The sequence below is a fragment of the Schistocerca piceifrons genome, chromosome 1 (assembly GCF_021461385.2).
Source record: "Schistocerca piceifrons isolate TAMUIC-IGC-003096 chromosome 1, iqSchPice1.1, whole genome shotgun sequence".
Lineage (NCBI taxonomy): Eukaryota > Metazoa > Arthropoda > Insecta > Orthoptera > Acrididae > Schistocerca > Schistocerca piceifrons.
The window spans coordinates 41192157-41213955 of NC_060138.1; the positions used below are offsets into that span (position 1 = coordinate 41192157).

Here is a 21799-nt window from a genome sequence, read left to right on the forward strand (position 1 = left end):
ACAGTGTCTTGTAGAACACACAACATAACTGGTAAACTGTGCAATGAAACATCATGTTTAACTCTGTAACGGGAATTGCAGCTGGCAAGTGGTTACAACTAAAATTTTAAATCTAAATACAGTGTGTATATAAAGTCTGGGAACACTTTCAATTATGTATTTCACAAGAACCAAACATTGTACAGATATCATACAAATGTCATGTTGAAGAGAAACCCTGAAAGCTTTTTTTTTTGTGTATACCACCACAGCGTAGTTTGGTAATTTGCCGATAGTCCTCACTAGTCACAAAACAAGGTGAGTTCAGGTGGTGAGCGAGCTTTCTGTGTGTTGGAGTTCGACAAAAACAAGTGTGCTACAGCTGTTCAATGGATGTTTAGAACCAAAACAATGTTTTGTGACTGTCAGGAAAATAAAAAATATTGAGAGCAACATTGCCTGGATGATTTGAAATGGATTGACCTGGACTGTACAATATGGCGGGCAGTCTCCATGCAGTTTTATCATTGCAATATGTTTCTTAATGTTTGATATCAGGTAGATATTTTGAGAAGTGATACTAATCATCAACCTTTGGTAAACAGTGCTACAGTTTCTGTTAGATAACAATTATTTAATGTAAAGAACAAGGAATTTTTTGTAAAAGGAGGCATGTCCAGAATTGTACAAAAATGCACTATATTTATGAAAAATATACAGTTTCACAGATGTACTTCAAACATCATTTTCCAGTGTAGTCACCATCTATCTCATTGCATTTGTGGAGCTGAGGTATGAGTTTTCTGATACCTACTTCAACCACTCTCAGAACCACTGAACATCGTCATCGGTAGGAAACCCTCTTTTACACCTGCATACAAATTCATAGTGGTGAAAATATGAAGGTGACAGATCAGGGCTGTGGTTGATGATGAACCCAAGAGTTGCCTTAAGGCATTGGCTGTGTGGGGATGTGGATTATCATGCAACAAGCACATTTACTTCATTAACTTAACTGCTTTTTTTGTTCTATATCACACTCTGTTGTGTTTGTAGGATTTTACAGCACTGTGCAGCATTAATCATTTCTTGTTGGTGCAAAAATTCTATGAGAAGTAACACTTAATGGACCCAAAGTTTTGAATTTTTTCACTGATGATTGTGTTTCCATTCCAGGGGTGTAGTAGGCCACATATCACCATTCACAACAGAATCAAGGAATTCTTTGTCTTAGTTTGAAGAAGTCAAGAAACTCCCATGAAGATGTCATTCTGTTGACTTTGTGTTGATATGTGAACTGTTTTGGTTCCCATCTCACACACAGTTTTCGAAAACTAAGTGTTTGAGTAATGATTTCATGCAGAAGAGATTTCAAGATTTCTGGAAACATTGTGTTCATCTCATCCAGAGTCAATTGGTGATCACAATGAATCATTTTTTTATCGATCTTGTTCACCATCTCATCAGCCACAATTGGGGAATGCCAGCTTCTTCATCATGAACATCCTTTCTGCCATCTGTAATCTCATTAGTATCATTCATCACACCATCCCCACAAACAAGATTAATTTCACTGAAAATCTCAAACACCACATTTCCGTTTCCAAGAAGAAACTGGATTATGCTCCTCATGTCGCAGCTTTTGGGCTTCAGAATAGACACATTCAATTCAACACAGCACTGAACTCAGAGAAATGAGCGTGCCTTCTACTGCCATCACCTTGTCGTTGAATGCAGTGCTGCCAACAATATCCGTTTGGGCATCAGAGACTCAATTCTGTTATTTTCTGGACATGCCTCATAGCTTTCTCAGTTATTATTTCTAGGCATATGTCACTGCAAGTTACTATTTTTACTTGTATGACCATGGAAGCAAAGATTTAAGTAAAGTCTCACCCAACCAAAAATATGTCTCCATTTTCTAGGAAAGTCTGGAACCACAATCCGGATGAATACAAATTACTTCAAACTGACGTCAATAACAGACTTTATGTTGTACCAATACCGTGTTGACTTTGCACCAGAAGAGGAAACTACAGCTGCAAAAATACAGTTGTTGAAAATCCATAAGGAAGCTTTGGGAGGATACATTTTTGATGGAAGTGTAATGTTCACAGCAAAGAAGCTAGATAAGGATGTGAGTTAGGCATGAATTATATATTAATTAACTTCAATATCACAAGAAGATACTGTGTATTCCATATGTAAACATGTTTGAGATCTCTATGATTTTTGCTTCCAAAACATGTTTCCTCTTACTGAAAAACTCTTTGTGGCTCTCCAGTTGGAAAGGGGTGGATTGTGCGAGGTTTAGTTAGTGACCTATCCCTTATTTTTCAGATGTCTAATGTGCCTACTGAAGGTATTAAATTGGTTATCAGTATTGCGATAGTTGGCTTCACAACAGTCATTTCATTATGTTCCGATGGAACATGCTGGAACATACTATTGGAGGTTCTACATAAATTATGTATTTTGTATCAGAGTTTCAGCTTGACATACTTTTTGATATTTAAAATTTGCATTTATTGTACATTGTCTTATTTTTAAGGTAAAAAAGTTTGATACTAGATGTTTCTGAAGTGTATCCTTTGTTCTTGTCTTATTTTTAAGGTAAAAAATGTTTGATACTAGATGTTTCTGAAGTGTATCCTTTGTTCTGATATCAGAACACGCACACACACAAACGTACGTTTTTCACATTAGATGTATTGTGCTGCCACCTACTGCCACATATCAGCGACCTCAGTAGTCATTAGAGAGCAGAATGGGGCACTCCGGGGAACTCGTGGTCAGATGGTTGGGAGTCACTTGTTTCATACGTCTGTACACCAGATTTCCACACTCCTAAACATCCCTAGATCCATTGTTTCCGATGTGATAGTGAAGTGGAAACATGAAGGGACATACACAGCACAAAAGCGTAGAGGCCGACTTCGTCTGTTGACTGACGCAGACTGCCAACAGTTAAACAGGGCTTTAATGTGTAATAAGCACACATCTATCCAGACCATCACACAGGAATTCCAAACTGCATCAGGATCCACTGCAAGTACTATGACAGTTAGGTGGGAGGTGAGAAAACTTGGATTTCATGGTCAAGTGGCTGCTCATAAGCCACACATGACGCCGGTAAATACCAAACGACGCCTTGCTTGGTGTAAGGAGCATAAACATTGGACGACTGAACAGTTGAAAAACATTGTGTGGAGTGACAAATCACGGTTCACAATGTGGCGATTCAATTACAGAGTGTGGGTATGGCGAATGCCCGATGAACCTCGTGTGCCAGCGTGTGTAGTGCCAACACTAAAATTCGGAGGCGGTTGTGTAATGGTGTGGTCGTGTTTCTCATGGAGGGAACGTGAACCCTTTGTTTCGCCTGGTACTATCACAGCACAGGTCTACATTGATGTTTTAAGCACCGCCTTGCTTCCCACTGTTGAAGATCATTTCAGGGATGGTGATTGCATCTTTCAACATGATCGAGCACTGTTCATAATGCACAGCCTGTGGCGGAGTGGTTACACGACAGTAACTTCCCTGTAATGGACTGGCCTGCACAGAGCCCTGACCTGAATCCTATAGAAGACATTTGGGATGTTTTGGAATGCAGACTTCATGCCAAGCCTCACTGACCGATACCTATACGTCTCCTCAGTGCAGGGCTCCATGAAGAATGGGCTGCCATTCCCCAAGAAACCTTCCAGCACCTGATTGAACATATGCCTGCGAGAGTGGAAGCTGTCACCATGGCTAAGGGTGAACCAACACCATATTGAATTCCAGCATTACCTATGGAGGGCACCACGAACTTGTAAGTCATTTTCAGCCAGCTGTACGGATTATGGGAGAGAGAGAGAGAGAGAGAGAGAGAGAGAGAGAGAGAGAGAGAGAGAGAGAGAGAGAGATGTATAACCCTGAAGATGCATATGTGACAAAAGTAACCCTGAAGATGCATATGTGACAAAAGAATAGTTATTGAAATTTATATTATGAATGCTGGTATGGACAAAATCAGTAAAGTTTTAATGCCAATTCTAATAGAAATGGACCATGGTCTTTGACAAGGTATGGGTGCCTTTGGTAGTCAGTGATACAGGCAGCTATTCCGTTGGTGCAACCGCAATGTAGAGGTATCTGTGGACTAACCTGCTGTTCCTGAAGAGGGGCTGCAGCCTTTTCAGTTCTTGCAGGGGCAACAGTCTGGATGATTGACTGGTAACATCAGCCAACATGGTCTTACTGTGCTGGTACTGCAGTTGCCTGAAAGTGAGAGGAAACTGCAGCCATCATATTTCTGAAGGACATGCAGCTCTAGTGTATGATTTAATAATGGTAGCACCTTCTCGAATAAAATATTCCAGAGCTAAAAGACGATGCCATTCAGAACTCTGGCAGGGACTGTTCAAGAGGCTGGCATTCTACAGGTCATAGTGTTGAATATTAGATCCCTTAATTTGGTAGGTAGGTTAGACAATGTAAAAAGTGAAATACATAGTTCGAAGTTCAGTCAATATGGCGTCATTAGGGAAGTGAGTGACATTTTGCTCTTGCCGGAAATGCAAAAAACAAACAGCAAAAAGTGGGTGATGAAAGGTATATTGTGTATAAAATGCAACTACTGGCTACGCGAAAAGTGTGTGAAGGTAAACCTGAAGTTCATCAGTGATGATATTTCGTGGACATGCCAAGTTTGTTTACGTGCTGAAACAGCCAAACTTTTAAATATAGTAGACTCAAAAAATGAAGTTATAAAATTGCTACAAGAGGCTATTGAGCCGTTAAAAACAGAAAATATACACATAAAGAAAGAAAATAATAGGTTAATATGTGAAAAGCAGCTCTGCATGTGTGAAATCCATCAAGTAGAATCATAAGCCTCAGAAATGAAACTATAAAGAGGGTACAAGACGACATTGACACTGTAAAAACTGAACTATTTGAGGCAAGGAAAGAAAATTATACACTAATACAAGTAAGGCAGTGCCGTGAGAATGAAAACCACTAAAAACAAATAGGAGACAGCAAAATTACACTTGAATATACGAACTCCAAAAACAATAACATATCCTCAACTGTGAAATCAACGTGCGACCAGGGATTAGAGTGCAATAACTTGGCAAACATTTCAAAAATATTGCAAAACAAATGGCTACAGAACAGGACATGCAACACAAACGAAATTACAAAGGTATTTTTATGCATGTTGGAACAAACTCGCTTAAAAGCAGCAGTGAAGATGAATTAGTGAATGAAACAAGAAACATGATTCGTGCAGCAAGACGTCTTTATGAAGGATCCAGGCTCATACTTAGCAGAATCATAAAAAGGAGGTCAGTGAGTGACAAATACATATCCAAAATAAACAGCGCCATGAAACAAAAGTGTAATTGTCTTGGTGCTATCTTCATAGACCCAAACAAATTCCTGTGTGAAAATTGTCTGGGAAAGGATGGCACATATTTAAATAGATTAGGTTCGGTAACACTCAGCAGAATGTATGCAGATGTTTGTAAAATCATTAGAAACAAGGGAAATTAACATTGTATAGTGGGGGTGAAAAATCAGGAAATCTGATATCCACAAAAAACAGCGATAACAAAAAAGAATATAGGACAAAAACAAACATAGAATCAGGATATTCAGTTATAAAAATAATGCACCACAATATACAATACATAACTAAATGAGCATGAAATTCTAAATCTTACTGTTGCAAATTACAGTGTAACAGCTAGTTCATGCAGCAGGAATAGTAAGGGTGGTGGAGCTGCTATACTAACCCATAACAATGTAAACAGTAATCACATAAGCAGTCTTGACTTATGTAAAACTAATATAACACTGAAAATGTAGTCAAAGTACCAGGCCAAAAAATAGTTTTATGTAGTTCCTCACTGTACATCTTAAACATCTACAGACTGCCAAATGGGTGCATAGAAAGGTTCATTGAAAACATAGGAGAGCTCTTACATATCATCCTGAGCAAGAACTGTGCAAACACATTGCAAGACATCAATGACAGTAGGGAGCTCCTAAACACAATGAAAACATATGGCTTATACAATGCAATAACTACTCCAACACGTATAACTGCAAATTCCAGTACTCAAATAGATCACATCTTCACAAATTTCAGGGACTTTCAGTACAAAGGTGAAGTTATAGAAACGGCCCTGTCAGACAATGATGCAATAAAAATATGCCTAAATGATATCACCACAAATGAAAACACAGAAAAAATGTGGGAAAAAAGAAGCTTAAATGAACAAAACTTAACAGCCCTTAGTATAAAACTTGAAAAAGAAGGATGGGAATGCTGGAAAAAGACTCTTGTCAGTGGATTATAAAGTGACTCATTTTATTGACACACTATTCTACCATCTCAATATTACATGCCCAGTAATAAAAACTAAAGCCAAAAACGCAAATAAAAACAAAAAAATGGATAACAAAAGGCTTTTTGGTCTCTAGGAACAAGATAAAAATGATGCACAGAATATATAAAACTAGCATTGATGAAAACTTTAAAGAGTACTACAGACAATATAAAAGAAAGTATGCTTAAGTACTGCAAGCAGCTAAACGACTAGAATCAAAAAAAGTACATAAATAGTGCTGATAATAAAAGCAAGGCTTGTTGGTCTATTATAAATACAAATCACAAACGCTCCAACTCACAGGAACACAGCAAAGTATAGTTCATGATCAGCAAAAAAACTATAACTGAACAGAATAAAATCGTAAATCTCTTCAATGCCTATTTTGCCACAATATGCCAAAAACTAAAAGAAACAACAAATAATAAAAAAACACAATAACACCTGGAAAACATTTATTAATCCCCTGGGAAAACAATGGCACTTTTCCAAAGTGACAGAAGAAGGAACACTAAAGATAATAAAATACCTAACATAAACAAAGTTATGTGGAATTGACACAATATCAAGTATAGAAATTAAACACTGTATGCAGTAACTCAAGAAACCTCTTACACAACTAATTAATTCATCATTCCTGGAAGGAACTTTTCCAAAGTGCTTAAAGACAGCACTGATAAAACCAATACATAAAAAGGGTAATGAATACAATCCAGTAAATTATAGGCCTATAGCTCTTTTACCAGTCATATAAAAAATATTTGAACGAGCTTATGCACAGAGACTCGTTGCTTTTCTGATGAAATATGAAATAATCAACAAGAATCAGTTTGGCTTCTAGAAAGATAAATGCACCATAGATGAAATAATAGATCTCATCGAAAATGTCATAACAAACTTGTACTCTAAATAAATGAGTACGAGTATTTATGGATCTAACAAAGGTATTTGACTGTGTAGACCACAAAACTTTGGTAGAAATATTAGGAGTATATGGCATAAGAGGAAATGCAGGAGACTGGATTCCTCAACAGAGAGTGTTCGTCAGTGACAATGTTATCTTCAGGAGCACCCCAGGAAAGTGACACGGAACCATTATTATTTTCTATATACATATATGATTTGGCAGAGGGTAGATGGCAGTCTGTGGTTGTTTGCTTATGATGCTTTGGTGTACAGGAAGGTGTCAAAGTTTGAGTAAAGGTAGGAGGATACAAGATGACTTAGACAAAATTTCTAGTTTTTGTGAATCCATTGTGGACACTGGACAGCATCTGATCAAATATTTAACAATGAAATTTGCCAAACGGGCGTGCATTTGAGATGTTACTTTATTTTATTTTCGCTACAACATTTGGCAGTAAAGATGGCTTAATGAATTGCCAAAACTGGTAGCGAAAATAAAATAAAATAAGATTTCAATTGCATCGCTGTTTGGCAAATTTCATTGTTAAATAATAAATTTCTATTTGCTGTGATGAATGGCAGATAGCTCTAAATGTAGAAAAATGTAACTTACTATAAATGAATAGGAAAAACAAACCCATAATGTTTGAATGCAGTCACCTCATTTAAATATCTGGGCAGAACATTACAAAGTGATATGAAATGGAATGAGCATGTGAGGAGTTTGGTAAGGAAAGCAAATTGTTAACCCCAGTTTATTGGGTGGATTTTAGGAAAGAGAATTTCATCTGTAAAGGAGATTGCATATAAGGCACTAGTGCAAGCTATCCTGGAATACCAATCAAGTATTTGAGATGTGCACCACATCGTATTAAAGGAAGTTGTTGAAGTATTTCAGAGGCAGGCTGCTAGATTTGTTACTGGCAGGTTCAAACAACATGCAAGATACAATACTTCAGGAACTCAAATGGGAATCCCTGGAAGAAAGGTGGCATTCTTTTTGAGGAACAGTAATGAGAGAATTTAGAGAACTTGCATTTGAAGCTGATTGCAGAGCGATTCTACTGCTGCCAAAATACGTTTCATGTAATGACCACAAAGATACAAGATATTAGGAATCCAAGAAGAAATTTGGAAAGAAGAGGAGGTTTGATAATGACATTGTAATTAGGGAAGGACTTGGAAGACCCGTTGAATGGAATGGATAGGTTCTTGGGATAAGATTATAACATGAATTTCAGCAAAAATGAAACAAGAATAATGGAATGTGGTCAAATTAAATCATGCAATGGGCAGTAAAATAACTGATAGTGCCCAAAGTAGAGAGGACATAAAATGCTAAGTGACAATAAGAAGATAAATATTTCTGATGCAAGTAAGTTATTTGTATGGCTTTCAGTCCCACTACTGACCTAAAGTCAACAAAGTTGTTATTTTTTGAGGGTGAGCATGAATTACCCCCTGCCCCCTCCTCGAAATACTCGTTACTGAATATGCTTTGGTATTGCTAGGGTTAAATAGGGAATTGTTCTTGTAGATTCATAGTAGACTGAAAGTATAGTAACAGGGGAGTAAATTATGGTTGAACCATTGTTACCACAAGAAAGTGCTAGTAGAATAATTACTACATTTATGTTCAGTACACATGCCTGTTCATATCATAAATTTTTCATTAATTACCCTTGCTGCTTTTTAGATCCTGGAATTATATTCCACGAGAGAAACTGATGGTACTAAAATGAGAATAACAGTTAGGCTTGTTGGTGTATTATCTACTGGAGATCCACAGTATCTCCAGGTTTTCAATATATTGGTGCGCCGGTGCCTCCAAGGATTGAATCTACAGTTGGTAATGTATTACACAAAAAACATTGTATGCATAGTTAATCTAGTTCTGTTTGTTTGTTTAAGTTATTGAATGTACCTGCAGATTCAGTTCCAAATAGCATAAAGAATTTATTTAATAACAAGGCTAATACATGAGATGCGTAACACCATACATTTCTTTATAAATGAGTACACTAGTGATGAGCCAAACGCAACTCCCCTATTGTTTTCTGCCCAGAAAGCAGTATGTTTGTTCTCACTGCAGAGCCATTTGCAAGGCTAAACAAATCTCTAGCATTTTATATGACCTTTTGTTGCAATGGATTGAGTAGTTCATAACTTTGTATTAAAATACGGATCAGTGAAATTGGTGGCTGGAGGAACAGGAATAGAAGGTACTTGTTCCACTGTAGATGCACACTTACCCTACTTACACTTCTGCCACAGGTGGTAATCATCAGAAATCAGAAGGATATATACCATACGGTGCCCATGTACATATTTAAAAATGCACATGTTTGAATGCATTGTTGTGTAAAACTTAACAAAGCAATTGATGAATGTACGTAGCTTTAAGTATTTGAACAAACATACATTTACATTTTTATTTATATAGATGTAAATGTTCGCATATTGAAAATCATAAATATTTGAAAGTTCACCAATTACTTTGAAATTTTGGCACTATGTTGTGTACAAATACATGCTTGTCTTTGTGTATATACTGGATGTGTTACATAAATGTAGGTGTATACAATACATAAAGGAGATACTGTAACTCCATGTAAATGGAGCAGCACTGCAGCTGGTTGAAAACTTGAAGAAAATTGCTACCAACAGGCGTAATTTTATTTACCTACCAGTTTCAGTGCCTCATTAGCACAATATTCAGGACCCTGTACACAAAATTAGGTAAATCGTTCAGGTGTTAGAGGTGTGAAGGGTCCACTACATTGACTGAGACGTTTTTAGAAGTCTACAGAAACCAGTTGGATATACTGACCCTGGATGATGTACCTACTTTTGTGTACAGGGACCAGAAAATGGTGCCAGAGGCGCCAAAAACTGGTAGATAAATAAAATAATTAATAAAATTATTGCTGTTGATAATCTGTTTTCTTCAAATCAAAATAAAGTAGATATGTTGTTAGCAAAAATCTCATGCTCGTTTGTTTAAAATATTCTATATCTGAAAGTTGTTCACAAGTTCCTTTGAAGTTTTAACATCACGTTGCATTCGAATACGCCCTTGTTTTTTGTACTTGATCGCCATATCATATGGTGGTAAAATTGTGATATAAAAACACACATTTATTCAAATGCAACAATGCATTAAAATTTCAAAGCAGTTGGTGAAGATCTTTTGGAATTTACGATTTTGTGCAAACAAACATTTATATTTTTATTCACTTTCTATTCATCAAGTGGTGGCAGGAGAACACACACATAAAAAAAAGTTTTACTTATGCAAGCTTTTGAAGCCAGTAGCTCTTTCTTCTGGAAGAAGGGGTGATGAGGAAGGAAGAAGGGTAAAGGAAAAGGACTGGAAAAGTTTGGGAAAAATGCAAAGTTCAGAAAAGTCACCCAGAACCCCAGGTCAGGGGAGACTTACCAAACAGGATGAGAAGAAAAGACTCAAAAAATGGTTAAAAACTGATTATTTTTGTTATATATTTTTATTCATGTAGATGTACCATGTGTCATTGATTGTCCTGAATCTTCATAATACTGAGTCTACAACTTATCTTAGAAGATGGGTTAAAGAAAGGTAAACCAACATATTTTAGCATTTGCAGATTTAAAGAAAGCTTTGGACAGTGTTGACTGCAATACACTCGATGAAATTCTGAAAGTAGTGGGGATAATATACAGAGAGAAAAAAACTAAGCTACAACTTACACAGAAACCAGACTGCAGTTAAGAGTCAAAGGACAAGAAAGGGAAACTAACGTGTAGTTGAGAAAAGAGTCAGACTGGGCTATAGCCTCTTCCCTATGTTATTTGATGTCTATGTTTAGCAAGCAACAAAGGAAACCATGGAGAAATTTGGAAAGGGAATTATTGTTCAAGGAGAAGAAATAATAACTTTGAGGTTTACTAATGACATTATAAAATCGCTAAGTGGATCTAAGGCTTCCATTCAGTCCCTTGTTGACCAGTCTGGTGGGGCAATTGAAGGTAAGAAAACGAAAGCCAAAGTTTTAAATTTCATGTTCAAGAAATTGTTCACACAGGAGAATCATACAAATATACCATCATTTGACTATCTGACAGACTCCTGTTTGGATGACATTGTAATAAGCATACCTGGTGTAGAGAATCAGCTGAAAGTTTTGAAAGGTCCAGATGGCATTCCATTTAAATTTTACAAAGAGTACTGTACGGCATTGGCACCTTATCTAGCTTGCATTTATCGTGAATCTCTCGCCCAGTGCAAAGTCCCAAATGACTGAAAAGAAGCACAGATGATTCCAGTATATAAGAAGGGTAAAAGAAGGGACCCACAAAATTACAGACCAATACCCTAACTTCTGTTTGCTGTAGAATCCTTGAATGTATTCTCAGTTCGAATATAATAAACTTTGTTGAGACTGAGAAGCTTATGCCAATGAATCAGCATTGTTTTAGGAAGCATCACTCATGCGAAAGACCGCTTGCCCTTTTATTACATGACATACTCAGAGCTATGGATGAATGACCATAGACAGACTCCATATTTCTAGATTTCTGGAAAGCATTTTATACAGTGCCCCATTGGAGGCAGTTAATGAAGGTACAAGTATATGGAATAACTTCACTGATATGTGAGTGGCTCGATGACTTCTTAAATAATAGCACCCAGTGTTCATCAGAGAGAAGGGGGTCGTCAGGAGTGCCCCAGAGACGTGTGATAGAACCTCTGTTGTTCTCTGTATACATAAATGATTTGGCAGACAAAGTGGGCAGTAATCTGTGGTTGTTTGCTGACAATGCCAAGGTGTACAGTAAGGTGTCTGAAGTTGAGTCACTATGGGAAGATTCCATACACTTAGACAAAATTTTTAGTTGGTGTGATGAATGGCAGCTAGCCCTAAATGTGGAAAAATGTAAGTTAATACGGATGAATAGGAAGATCAAACCTGTGATGTTTGGATACAATATTACTATTGTCCTTCTTGACAAAGACAATTCATTTAAATTTCTGGGCATAATGTTGCAGAGCAATAAGAGGTAGAATGAGCATGTGAGAACTATGGTAGGGAAGGCAAATGGTTGACTTTGGTCTACTGGGAGAATTTTAGGAGAGTGGTTCACTTATAAAGGAGACCACATGTGGGCCCCAGGTGTGACCTATTCGTGAGTACTGTTTGAATGTTAGTGATTCGTACCAGGCCAAATTGAAGAAAGACATCAAAGAATCTCAAAGGCGGAGTGCTGCATTTGTTACCGGTAGATTTGAACAACTCTTAAGTGTAACAGAGATGTTTCAGGAACTCAAATGGGAATCTCTGGAAGGAAAGCGAAACACTATAGAGAAAATTTAGAGAACCTGCATTTGAAACTGACTGCTGAATAATTCTGTTGCTGCCAACATACATTGCGCGTAAGGACCACAAAGATAAGGTACAAGAAATTATGGCTCATACGGAAGCATATGGACAGTCATTTTTTCATGACTATTTGCTAGTGGAACAGGAAAGGAAATGACTATTAGTGGTACAGTGTACCCTCCACCACGCGTCGTACAATGACTTGCGGAGTATCTATGTAGATGGAATTTTGTCAGATTTGGCAAAGGGGTTGGAAGAGTAGTAGAATGGAAGGAATAGTGTCTTGAAATGACAAAACAGAAATGAAGGTAATGAAATGTAGTCGAAATAAGACACATGATGCTGAAGTAGATTACAAAATTGAATACTAAGAGCATTGGATGAATTTTGTTATTTGAGCAACAAAATAACTGATAATGCCTGAGGTGGAGAGGATATAAAACACAGACTAGAAATAGCAAGAGAAACATTTCTGAAGAAGGGGAATTTGTTAACATATAAAATTTGATGTGTAGCATTGTATGGAATTGAAACATAGATGATAAACTGTTCAGACAAGAAGAGAATAGATGCCTTGAAATCTGGTTACAGTACCACAGAAAAGTACTGAAGATTAGAATGGTAGATTGAATAGCTAATGATGAAGTACTGAATTGAATTGGTGAAAAAAGAAATGCTTGGCATAACTTAACTCAAAGAAGGCACCAGGTGATAGTAAAAATTATTGAGGAAACCTTAGGCATGAATACAATATGCAGATTCAGGCAGATGTAGAGTGCAGAGTTATTCAGAGAAGAAGGGGCTGGTACCGGATAGACTAGTGTAGAGAGCTGCATCAAATCAGTCTCTGGTCTGAAGACCACAAGAACATATTCCCTTCGCTTGCTTCATTTTATGCATTTTCATATTTTCTACTTTCATCAGATGTTCATGGCTTTCTACTGTCCCTATGTTTTTAGCTATTTAATTCTCTGTTCCCTTCATTATATCATCTCTTACGGCTACAAATCCACTTTTTTCTGTGTACCCTAGCCTTGTTTTAGTCAATCATAGTCTAATGCTCCCTTTGCAACTTTCAGCAGCCTCTAGTTCTGTCAACTTACCCAGGTTGCATTATGTTAATTCCATGTGTCTGATTCAAATCATTGTCCACAGAAAAATGGGAAAGATCATGGTTCATGATTTACATTACATGTTGTTGTTGTTGTGGTCTTCAGTCCTGAGACTGGTTTGATGCAGCTCTCCATGCTACTCTATCCTGTGCAAGCTTCTTCATCTCCCAGTACCTACTGCAACCTACATCCTTCTGAATCTGCTTAGTGTATTCATCTCTTGGTCTCCCTCTACGATTTTTACCCTCCACGCTGACCTCCAACACTAAATTGGTGATCCTTGATGCCTCAGAACATGTCCTACCAACCAATCCCTTCTTCTGGTCAAGTTGTGCCACAAACTTCTCTTCTCCCCAATCCTATTCAATACTTCCTCATTAGTTATGTGATCTACCCATCTAATCTTCAGCATTCTTCTGTAGCACCACATTTCGAAAGCTTCTATTCTCTTCTTGTCCAAACTATTTATCATCCATGTTTCACTTCCATACATGGCTACACTCCATACAAATACTTTCAGAAATGACTTCCTGACATTTAAATCTATACTCAATGTTAACAAATTTCTCTTCTTCAGAAACGCTTTCCTTGCCATTGCAAGTCTACATTTTATATCCTCTCTACTTCGACCATCCTCAGTTATTTTGCTCTCCAAATAGCAAAACTCCTTTACTACTTTAAGTGTCTCATTTCCTAATCTAATTCCCTCAACATCACCCGACTTAATTCGACTACATTCCATTATCCTCGTTTTGCTTTTGTTGATGTTCATCTTATATCCTCCTTTCAAGACACTGTCCATTCCATTCAACTGCTCTTCCAAGTCCTTTGCTGTCTCTGACAGAATTACAATGTCATCGGCAAACCTCAAAGTTTTTATTTCTTCTCCATGGATTTTAATACCTACTCCGAATTTTTCTTTTGTTTCCTTTACTGCTTGCTCAATATACAGATTGAATAACATCGGGGAGAGGCTACAACCCTGTCTTACTCCCTTCCCAACCACTGCTTCCCTTTCATGTCCCTTGACTCTTATAACTGCCATCTGGTTTCTGTACAAATTGTAAATAGCCTTTCGCTCCCTGTATTTTACCCCTGCCACCTTTAGAATTTGAAAGAGAGTATTCCAGTCAACATTGTCAAAAGCTTTCTCTAAGTCTACAAATGCTAAAAACGTAGGTTTGCCTTTCCTTAATCTTTCTTCTAAGATAAGTCGTGAGGTCGGTATTGCCTCACGTGTTCCAGTGTTTCTACAGAATCCAAACTGATCTTCCCCGAGGTTGGCTTCTACTAGTTTTTCCATTCGTCTGTAAAGAATTCGTGTTAGTATTTTGCAGCTGTGACTTATTAAACTGATAGTTTGGTAATTTTCACATCTGTCAACACCTGTTTTCTTTGGGATTGGAATTATTATATTCTTCTTGAAGTCTGAGGGTATTTCACCTGTTTCATACATCTTGCTCACCAGATGGTAGAGTTTTGTCAGGACTGGCTCTCCCAAGGCCGTCAGTAGTTCCAATGGAATGTTGTCTACTCCGGGGGCCTTGTTTCGACTCAGGTCTTTCAGTGCTCTGTCAAATTCTTCACGCAGTATCGTATCTCCCATTTCATCTTCATCTACATCCTCCTCCATTTCCATAATATTGTCCTCAAGTACATCGCCCTTGTATAGGCCCTCTATATACTCCTTCCACCTTTCTGCTTTCCCTTCTTTGCTTAGAACTGGGTTTCCATCTGAGCTCTTGATGTTCATACAAGTGGTTCTCTTATCTCCAAAGATCTCTTTAATTTTCCTGTAGGCAGTATCTATCTTACCCCTAGTGAGATAAGCCTCTACATCCTTACATTTGTCCTCTAGCCATCCCTACTTAGCCATTTTGCACTTCCTGTCGATCTCATTTTTGAGACGTTTGTATTCCTTTTTGCTTGCTTCATTTAATGCATTTTTATATTTTCTCCTTTCATCAATTAAATTCAATATTTCTTCTGTTACCCAAGGATTTTTACTAGCCCTCGTCTTTTTACCTACTTGATCCTCTGCTGTCTTCACTACTTCATCCCTCAGAGCTACCCATTCTTTTTCTACTGTATTTCTTTCCCCCATTCCTGTCAATTGTTCCCTTATGCTCTCCCTGAAACTCTGTACAACCTCTGGTTTAGTCAGTTTATCCAGGTCCCATCTCCTTAAATTCCCACCTTTTTGCAATTTCTTCAGTTTTAATCTACAGGTCATAACCAATAGATTGTGGTCAGAGTCCACATCTGCCACTGGAAATGTCTTAAATTTAAAACCTGGTTCCTAAATCTCTGTCTTACCATTATATAATCTATCTGATACCTTTTAGTATGTCCAGGGTTCTTCCATGTATACAACCTTCTTTCATGATTCTTAACCCAAGTGTTAGCCATGATTATGTTGTGCTTTGTGCAAAATTCTACCAGGCGGCTTCCTCTTTCATTTCTTAGCCCCAATCCATATTCACCTATTACGTTTCCTTCTCTCCCTTTTCCTACACTCGAATTCCAGTCACCCATGACTATTAAATTTTCGTCTCCCTTCACTATCTGAATAATTTCTTTTATTTCATCATACATTTCTTCAATTTCTTCATCATCTGCAGAGCTAGTTGGCATATAAACTTGTACTACTGTAGTAGGTGTGGGCTTTGTATCTATCTTGGCCACAATAATGCGTTCAGTATGCTGTTTGTAGTAGCTTACCCGCATTCCTATTTTCCTATTCATTATTAAACCTACTCCTACATTACCCCTATTTGATTTTGTGTTTATAACCCTGTAGTCACCTGGCCAGAAGTCTTGTTCCTCCTGCCACCGAACTTCACTAATTCCCACCATATCTAACTTTAACCTATCCATTTCCCTTTTTAAATTTTCTAACCTACCTGCCCGATTAAGGGATCTGACATTCCACGCTCCGATCCGTAGAACGCCAGTTTTCTTTCTCCTGATAACGACGTCCTCTTGAGTAGTCCCCGCCCGGAGATCTGAATGGGGGACTATTTTACCTCCGGAATATTTTACCCAAGAGGACGCCATCATCATTTAATCATACAGTAAAGCTGCATGCCCTCGGGAAAAATTACGACTGTAGTTTCCCCTTGCTTTCAGCCGTTCGCAGTACCAGCACAGCAAGGCCGTTTTGGTTATTGTTACAAGGCCAGATCAGTCAATCATCGAGACTGTTGACCTTGCAACTACTGAAAAGGCTGCTGCCCCTCTTCAGGAACCACACGTTTGTCTGGCCTCTCACAGATACCCCTCCATTGTGGTTGCACCTACGGTACGGCTATCTGTATCGCTGAGGCACGCAAGCCTCCCCACCAATGGCAAGGTCCGTGGTTCATGGGGGGGTTGCATTACATATATGAGACATAATTTTGCTTGTGATTAATTTGCAAATTTTAATTTAATGATGCACTTATCTCTTGCATATCTGCCTTTAAAGGTTGGCCGTCACTACTTTGATGCCCAGTCAAGTGTGCCTATTAGGAATTACTCTCTTGAGCTCTGGCCCGGATACATAACGTCGATCCGACAGCACGAAGATGAAATACTCATGTGCACAGAAATTACTCACAAAGTCATGCGCATGGAAACTGTACACGACATTCTTAAAAGAGTAGTACAAAACAATCCACAAAATTTCAAGGTAATAATAATTGTTGTAATTAGTAAATGATTGGTCTCTTGTTCATAGCATATTATGATTTCTTTACCACTGAAGGAATTGTAAGAATGAATTAATGAATGGAGAATGAATTCTTTTAAAGAATGAATGCCAATACATTTTTAGGGAATAATTGCGAGAATGGAACAATATATCATGTTAACTAACTTGAGTGTTGGTTCTTGGTGAAATGTTGTGAATAAGTTAACATTGTGAACATGTGATATATGAGCAAAAAACAGTTGTTTGTTTTTCTTTTTTACTCATATTTAAGGTAAAGAAGAAAAAGCAAAAAAAGGGAAAAAATGTGATTTACTCAAGCTGCACCCTCTCCAAAAACATTTTCTTTTCTTTTTTTTAATTTTTTTTTATTAAGCAAACATGGACAGAAGAGCCTCAATCTCAAAAGATTAGATATTTTATTGTTTGTACTATTTCAAACTGCATATGTGCTCACATTACCTAAAACTGTTACAGAAAAATTAAGATGGTCGTAAAACTGCAAGGATGTACAATTACTGCCTAGAACTTACGTTCAACAGGCAAAATCACTGGAATTTTGCCCACTGAAGATGATACAATCTGTTTGCTTGTAGTTTTACATTTTTCTCTAGTGATTTCTCATTTTGATATATCTTAAGGTAAGCGAAAAAATATAATATTTTTACAGGAGGAGTTTAAGAAGAAGGTGATAGGATCAATTGTTTTAACAGACTACTCAAACAAAACATACAGAGTGGATGATGTTGATTTTACTGTCTCACCAAGAAATACCTTCAAGAGACCATCTGGAGAAATTGGTTATATGGATTATTATAAAAATGTAAGTATCAAAATATTCAATAGTAAATTGTTATGTGTGCAAAAGTTGACAGTTTAGTGGCTTTTCACTTTAATTAAATGAAACAACAAGTTTACTGTTACCAGTCACCGTTTTATTTTTTCCACGACGCGTTTCGAAGGTTTAAACCTCCATCATCGGGTGGATTTACATTAGTTAGTATTACATATGTGTGTATGTTGTGTTACGACATTTGGAGGAACTTGTGGCACTGCCTCCAGTGGTCACAGGTTCCTTTTTCTGTCGTAACACTTCACATGTATACTGCCACATTTGTAAACAAATATGGCATCTGGAAACAGACCTAAAAATGTTCGCATTTAAAGGCTTTTCACTTGTTTGATAATGTGTAGGATACCTTTTAAACTTAGTGCTGTAAACACTGACAGAAAAAGTGTAAATATAAACTTATATAAAATAAGAATTGTGTCAAAAGGAAAAAAAAAAAAATCAGTGGAGACAGTTTCCTCAATTGAATTTTCCTTTGATACAATTAACTGTGTTTCTGGCATTTTCCTCTGTTCTTTCAAGGCATTTTCTACTATTCTTGCCTTCCTTTGACATAATTGACTGTCTTTTTGGAGCTTCTTTTGTTGTATCTGTGTGTTATCTACAATTGTTGCCTACCATCCTTTACATCATTTAGTGGTCATTTTACTTCTTCTGTGATCTTTCTTTTGTGTTCAAAGACAATCCCTCCTTTTTTCCATGTCCAGATACTTTTTTATGTTTAGTGCCTTTTTCGCATTTAGTAATAATTTATTGATTGATTTATTATTTGTTTATTTAGTGAGATTTTTCATATTTTCCATGGAATCTGTCTGTGTCCAGTTCCTTATCTGACAGATTTTTTCATTGATTATTGTCCTTTCTCAGTATCTTGCGATCTACCTTTTTGTGTGGTTTTTCAAACAACTTTCATTGTTGAAGATTTCCTCTCTATTCTGCTATAGCATCTTCCTCATTCATTGGGCAATGTCTCTTGCGCGACTACTGTTATTCTGCTTTTAATGACATTCTCCCATTTCCTTGCAGTCTTTATTCATTTTTCAGTGAGATTGACAGAATATTAAGTGACTATTTCTTGTTTCAGTTTTACTGTCTTCAGCAGCTTTCCCATGTACTATTCTTCTAATCTTCATTAATCTTTGGTATTGCTCCCAGAGATCTTACATTGAAAGTCTCCGATCACTTACAGCGACTGACCCAAAAAATTCCAGACCAAAAAATCCTTAGTCCTTACCCAATTTATCCTTGACCAGTACCATTGCCTGTACCAATTTCCAACAGTGGCTATCTGTCTGAAAAGTATTCTACCATTCAAACCCTGGATGTGCTACCCCTCCCAGCACAATTCCCCTTTAAGCTAGGCTAAACTTGAAAAAAATCCTCCAACCACAGAAAAAAAACTGCGCAGCCTGTTAGTCAAATACAGCAGAGGTAAAATGCATCTCCCCTATCCCCCAGCTGTCATCCACAATACTGCCACCAACCACCACCTCACGACCTCCTTCCTAAGCTTATTGGCTAAACTTATTGTTTACTTAATCGCCCAGTTCTAGCACATCTCCCACCCAAGCCCAACCATAGCTCTAATGAAACTCCCAACACTTCGCTTCCCTGGCCCTCATCAAGCTGTGTGACAAGATTCAAATAGTCCTTTTCTTTTCATTTATCCAGCTATTAATTTGACCTCAGAAAACTATTCCAATAGTTAAAAGGGGCAAGCACCATCTCAGGAGCAAACTTCAGAAATAATTCTCAGAACACTACATGCAGAACTGAGTTTCTGGTGGGGGTTAGTTACATGGTCTCTACAGTTTAAGTCTTGATCAACGTACATTCTACATGTTCTACATTGTATCCTTTCTAACTCATTTCTACCCAGTCTCAGATGGAAATCTTGGTTTTCACTCATTTTTCCAAACTGTATATAGTTCATTTGTTTGTTCTCTTCCCATTCATGGTCAGCCTGTTGACACTGAACCATGAATGCAAGGACTTAACTTTATAAGTTGTAATGAAAAATAAGTCCTCACCATCACTCAGTATTATACTCATATCCTCTGCAAACAACATGATCTTGGCAGCAGTATCTGAGATGTGTATATCATTTATGTAAATAAGGAACACAAGGGGCCTACCACACTGCTCTGTGTACACCTATTTCGACTTTCCTTGCATCAGATGCTAACCTGGTTTTAGGATTAGCATGAGGTGATGTAAGCTCCACAACCTGTAATCTCTTTTGCAAATATGATTGAACCCAACTGTTTTCTATGTCTTTTATCCCCATTGCATCCAACTTACCTAAAATGATTTCATGACTAACCCTTATCAAAAGCTTTAGAAAGCTTTAAATTAACTCCTACAGTACTAATGTTGTCATTCAAATTATTATTTTGTTGATGTAATCATTTACCTGTTTGAAAGCCATGCTGATTATTACTTAGTAGGCTGTGGTCGTCTAAGTAGTTGGTGATTCATTGTTTCATTAATATCTCATTTACTTGAGAGAATGCTGAGAGATGTGAAATTTGTTGCAAATTTTCAGTTTTGTGCCTATTTCCACAGTTAATTGATGGTATCGTTTTCAATATTTTTAATCTTTCAGGGAACACACCCTCAGTGAATGATAAATTAACTATGTGAGCTGAGGGCTTTGCAGTTTGTGAAGCAGTACGAATTATAAGTGACAGAAGTACATCATCTACACCAGTTGACATTTTGCACTTTAGGCTTTTAATCACCTCTACTACTTCATGCTCATTGGTTGGAACAAACCGCATGCTGTATGCTGGTGCGCAAAACCTTAGTTTATCCTGATTTGTGAAATTCGAGCTGACTGTTTAGAAGCATTTATAAAGTAATCATTTATGTAAATTGGCAGGTCTTTTTTGCCAATATTGATATCATCAACATTTTCAAGAGTAATTTCCTGCTGTTCATGTGTCTTCCCATTTGAATTTTTACAATATCCCACAGAGATTTTGGCTTGTTGCCTGATTTTATTATTACGTTATCATTTTTAAGAAGTTTTGCCTTTGGACTTACCTGTTGATATATTTTCCTATAAGTGTGTATGTATTCTACAAACTGGGGATCTGTGGATATTTTCATTTGGGAAATGAACATTTTTAAAGTTGTACAGGAAATGTTAATGCCTGATACAGCCCAGGCACTAGATTTAGTGATCCAACGTAATGGACTCTAGACAGTTTCTTAGGAAACCACATTTAAAAATTGGATATGAATATTGAAGAGAATGCATCATAAGCATTGTTATTACTTTTTGACTGTAAAAGCACTTCTTACCATAGTGAAATTTTCACTCTGCAGCAGAGTGTGTGCTGATATGAAACTTCCTGGCAGATTAACAATGTGTGCCGGACCGAGACTTGAACATGGAACATTTGCCTTTCAGAGGCAAGTGCTCTACCATCTGAGCTACCCAAGCACAACTCACACCCTGTCCTCGCAGCTCCACTTCTACCAATACGTCATCTCCTACCTTCACAACATCACAGAAGCTC

General features: G+C 37.3%; 1 protein-coding gene across 1 annotated transcript in view; it reads left to right on the forward strand.

Moving 5' to 3' along the window:
• Positions 1 to 21799, forward strand: part of LOC124775645 (piwi-like protein Siwi) — a 299921-nt gene that overhangs the window by 55164 nt on the left and 222958 nt on the right. Inside the window, exons 3-6 of the mRNA XM_047250510.1 lie at positions 1905 to 2116; positions 8965 to 9117; positions 17204 to 17407; positions 18096 to 18248. Of these exons, the coding sequence (XP_047106466.1) occupies positions 1905 to 2116; positions 8965 to 9117; positions 17204 to 17407; positions 18096 to 18248 (722 nt within the window). The remainder of the gene's footprint in view (positions 1 to 1904; positions 2117 to 8964; positions 9118 to 17203; positions 17408 to 18095; positions 18249 to 21799) is intronic.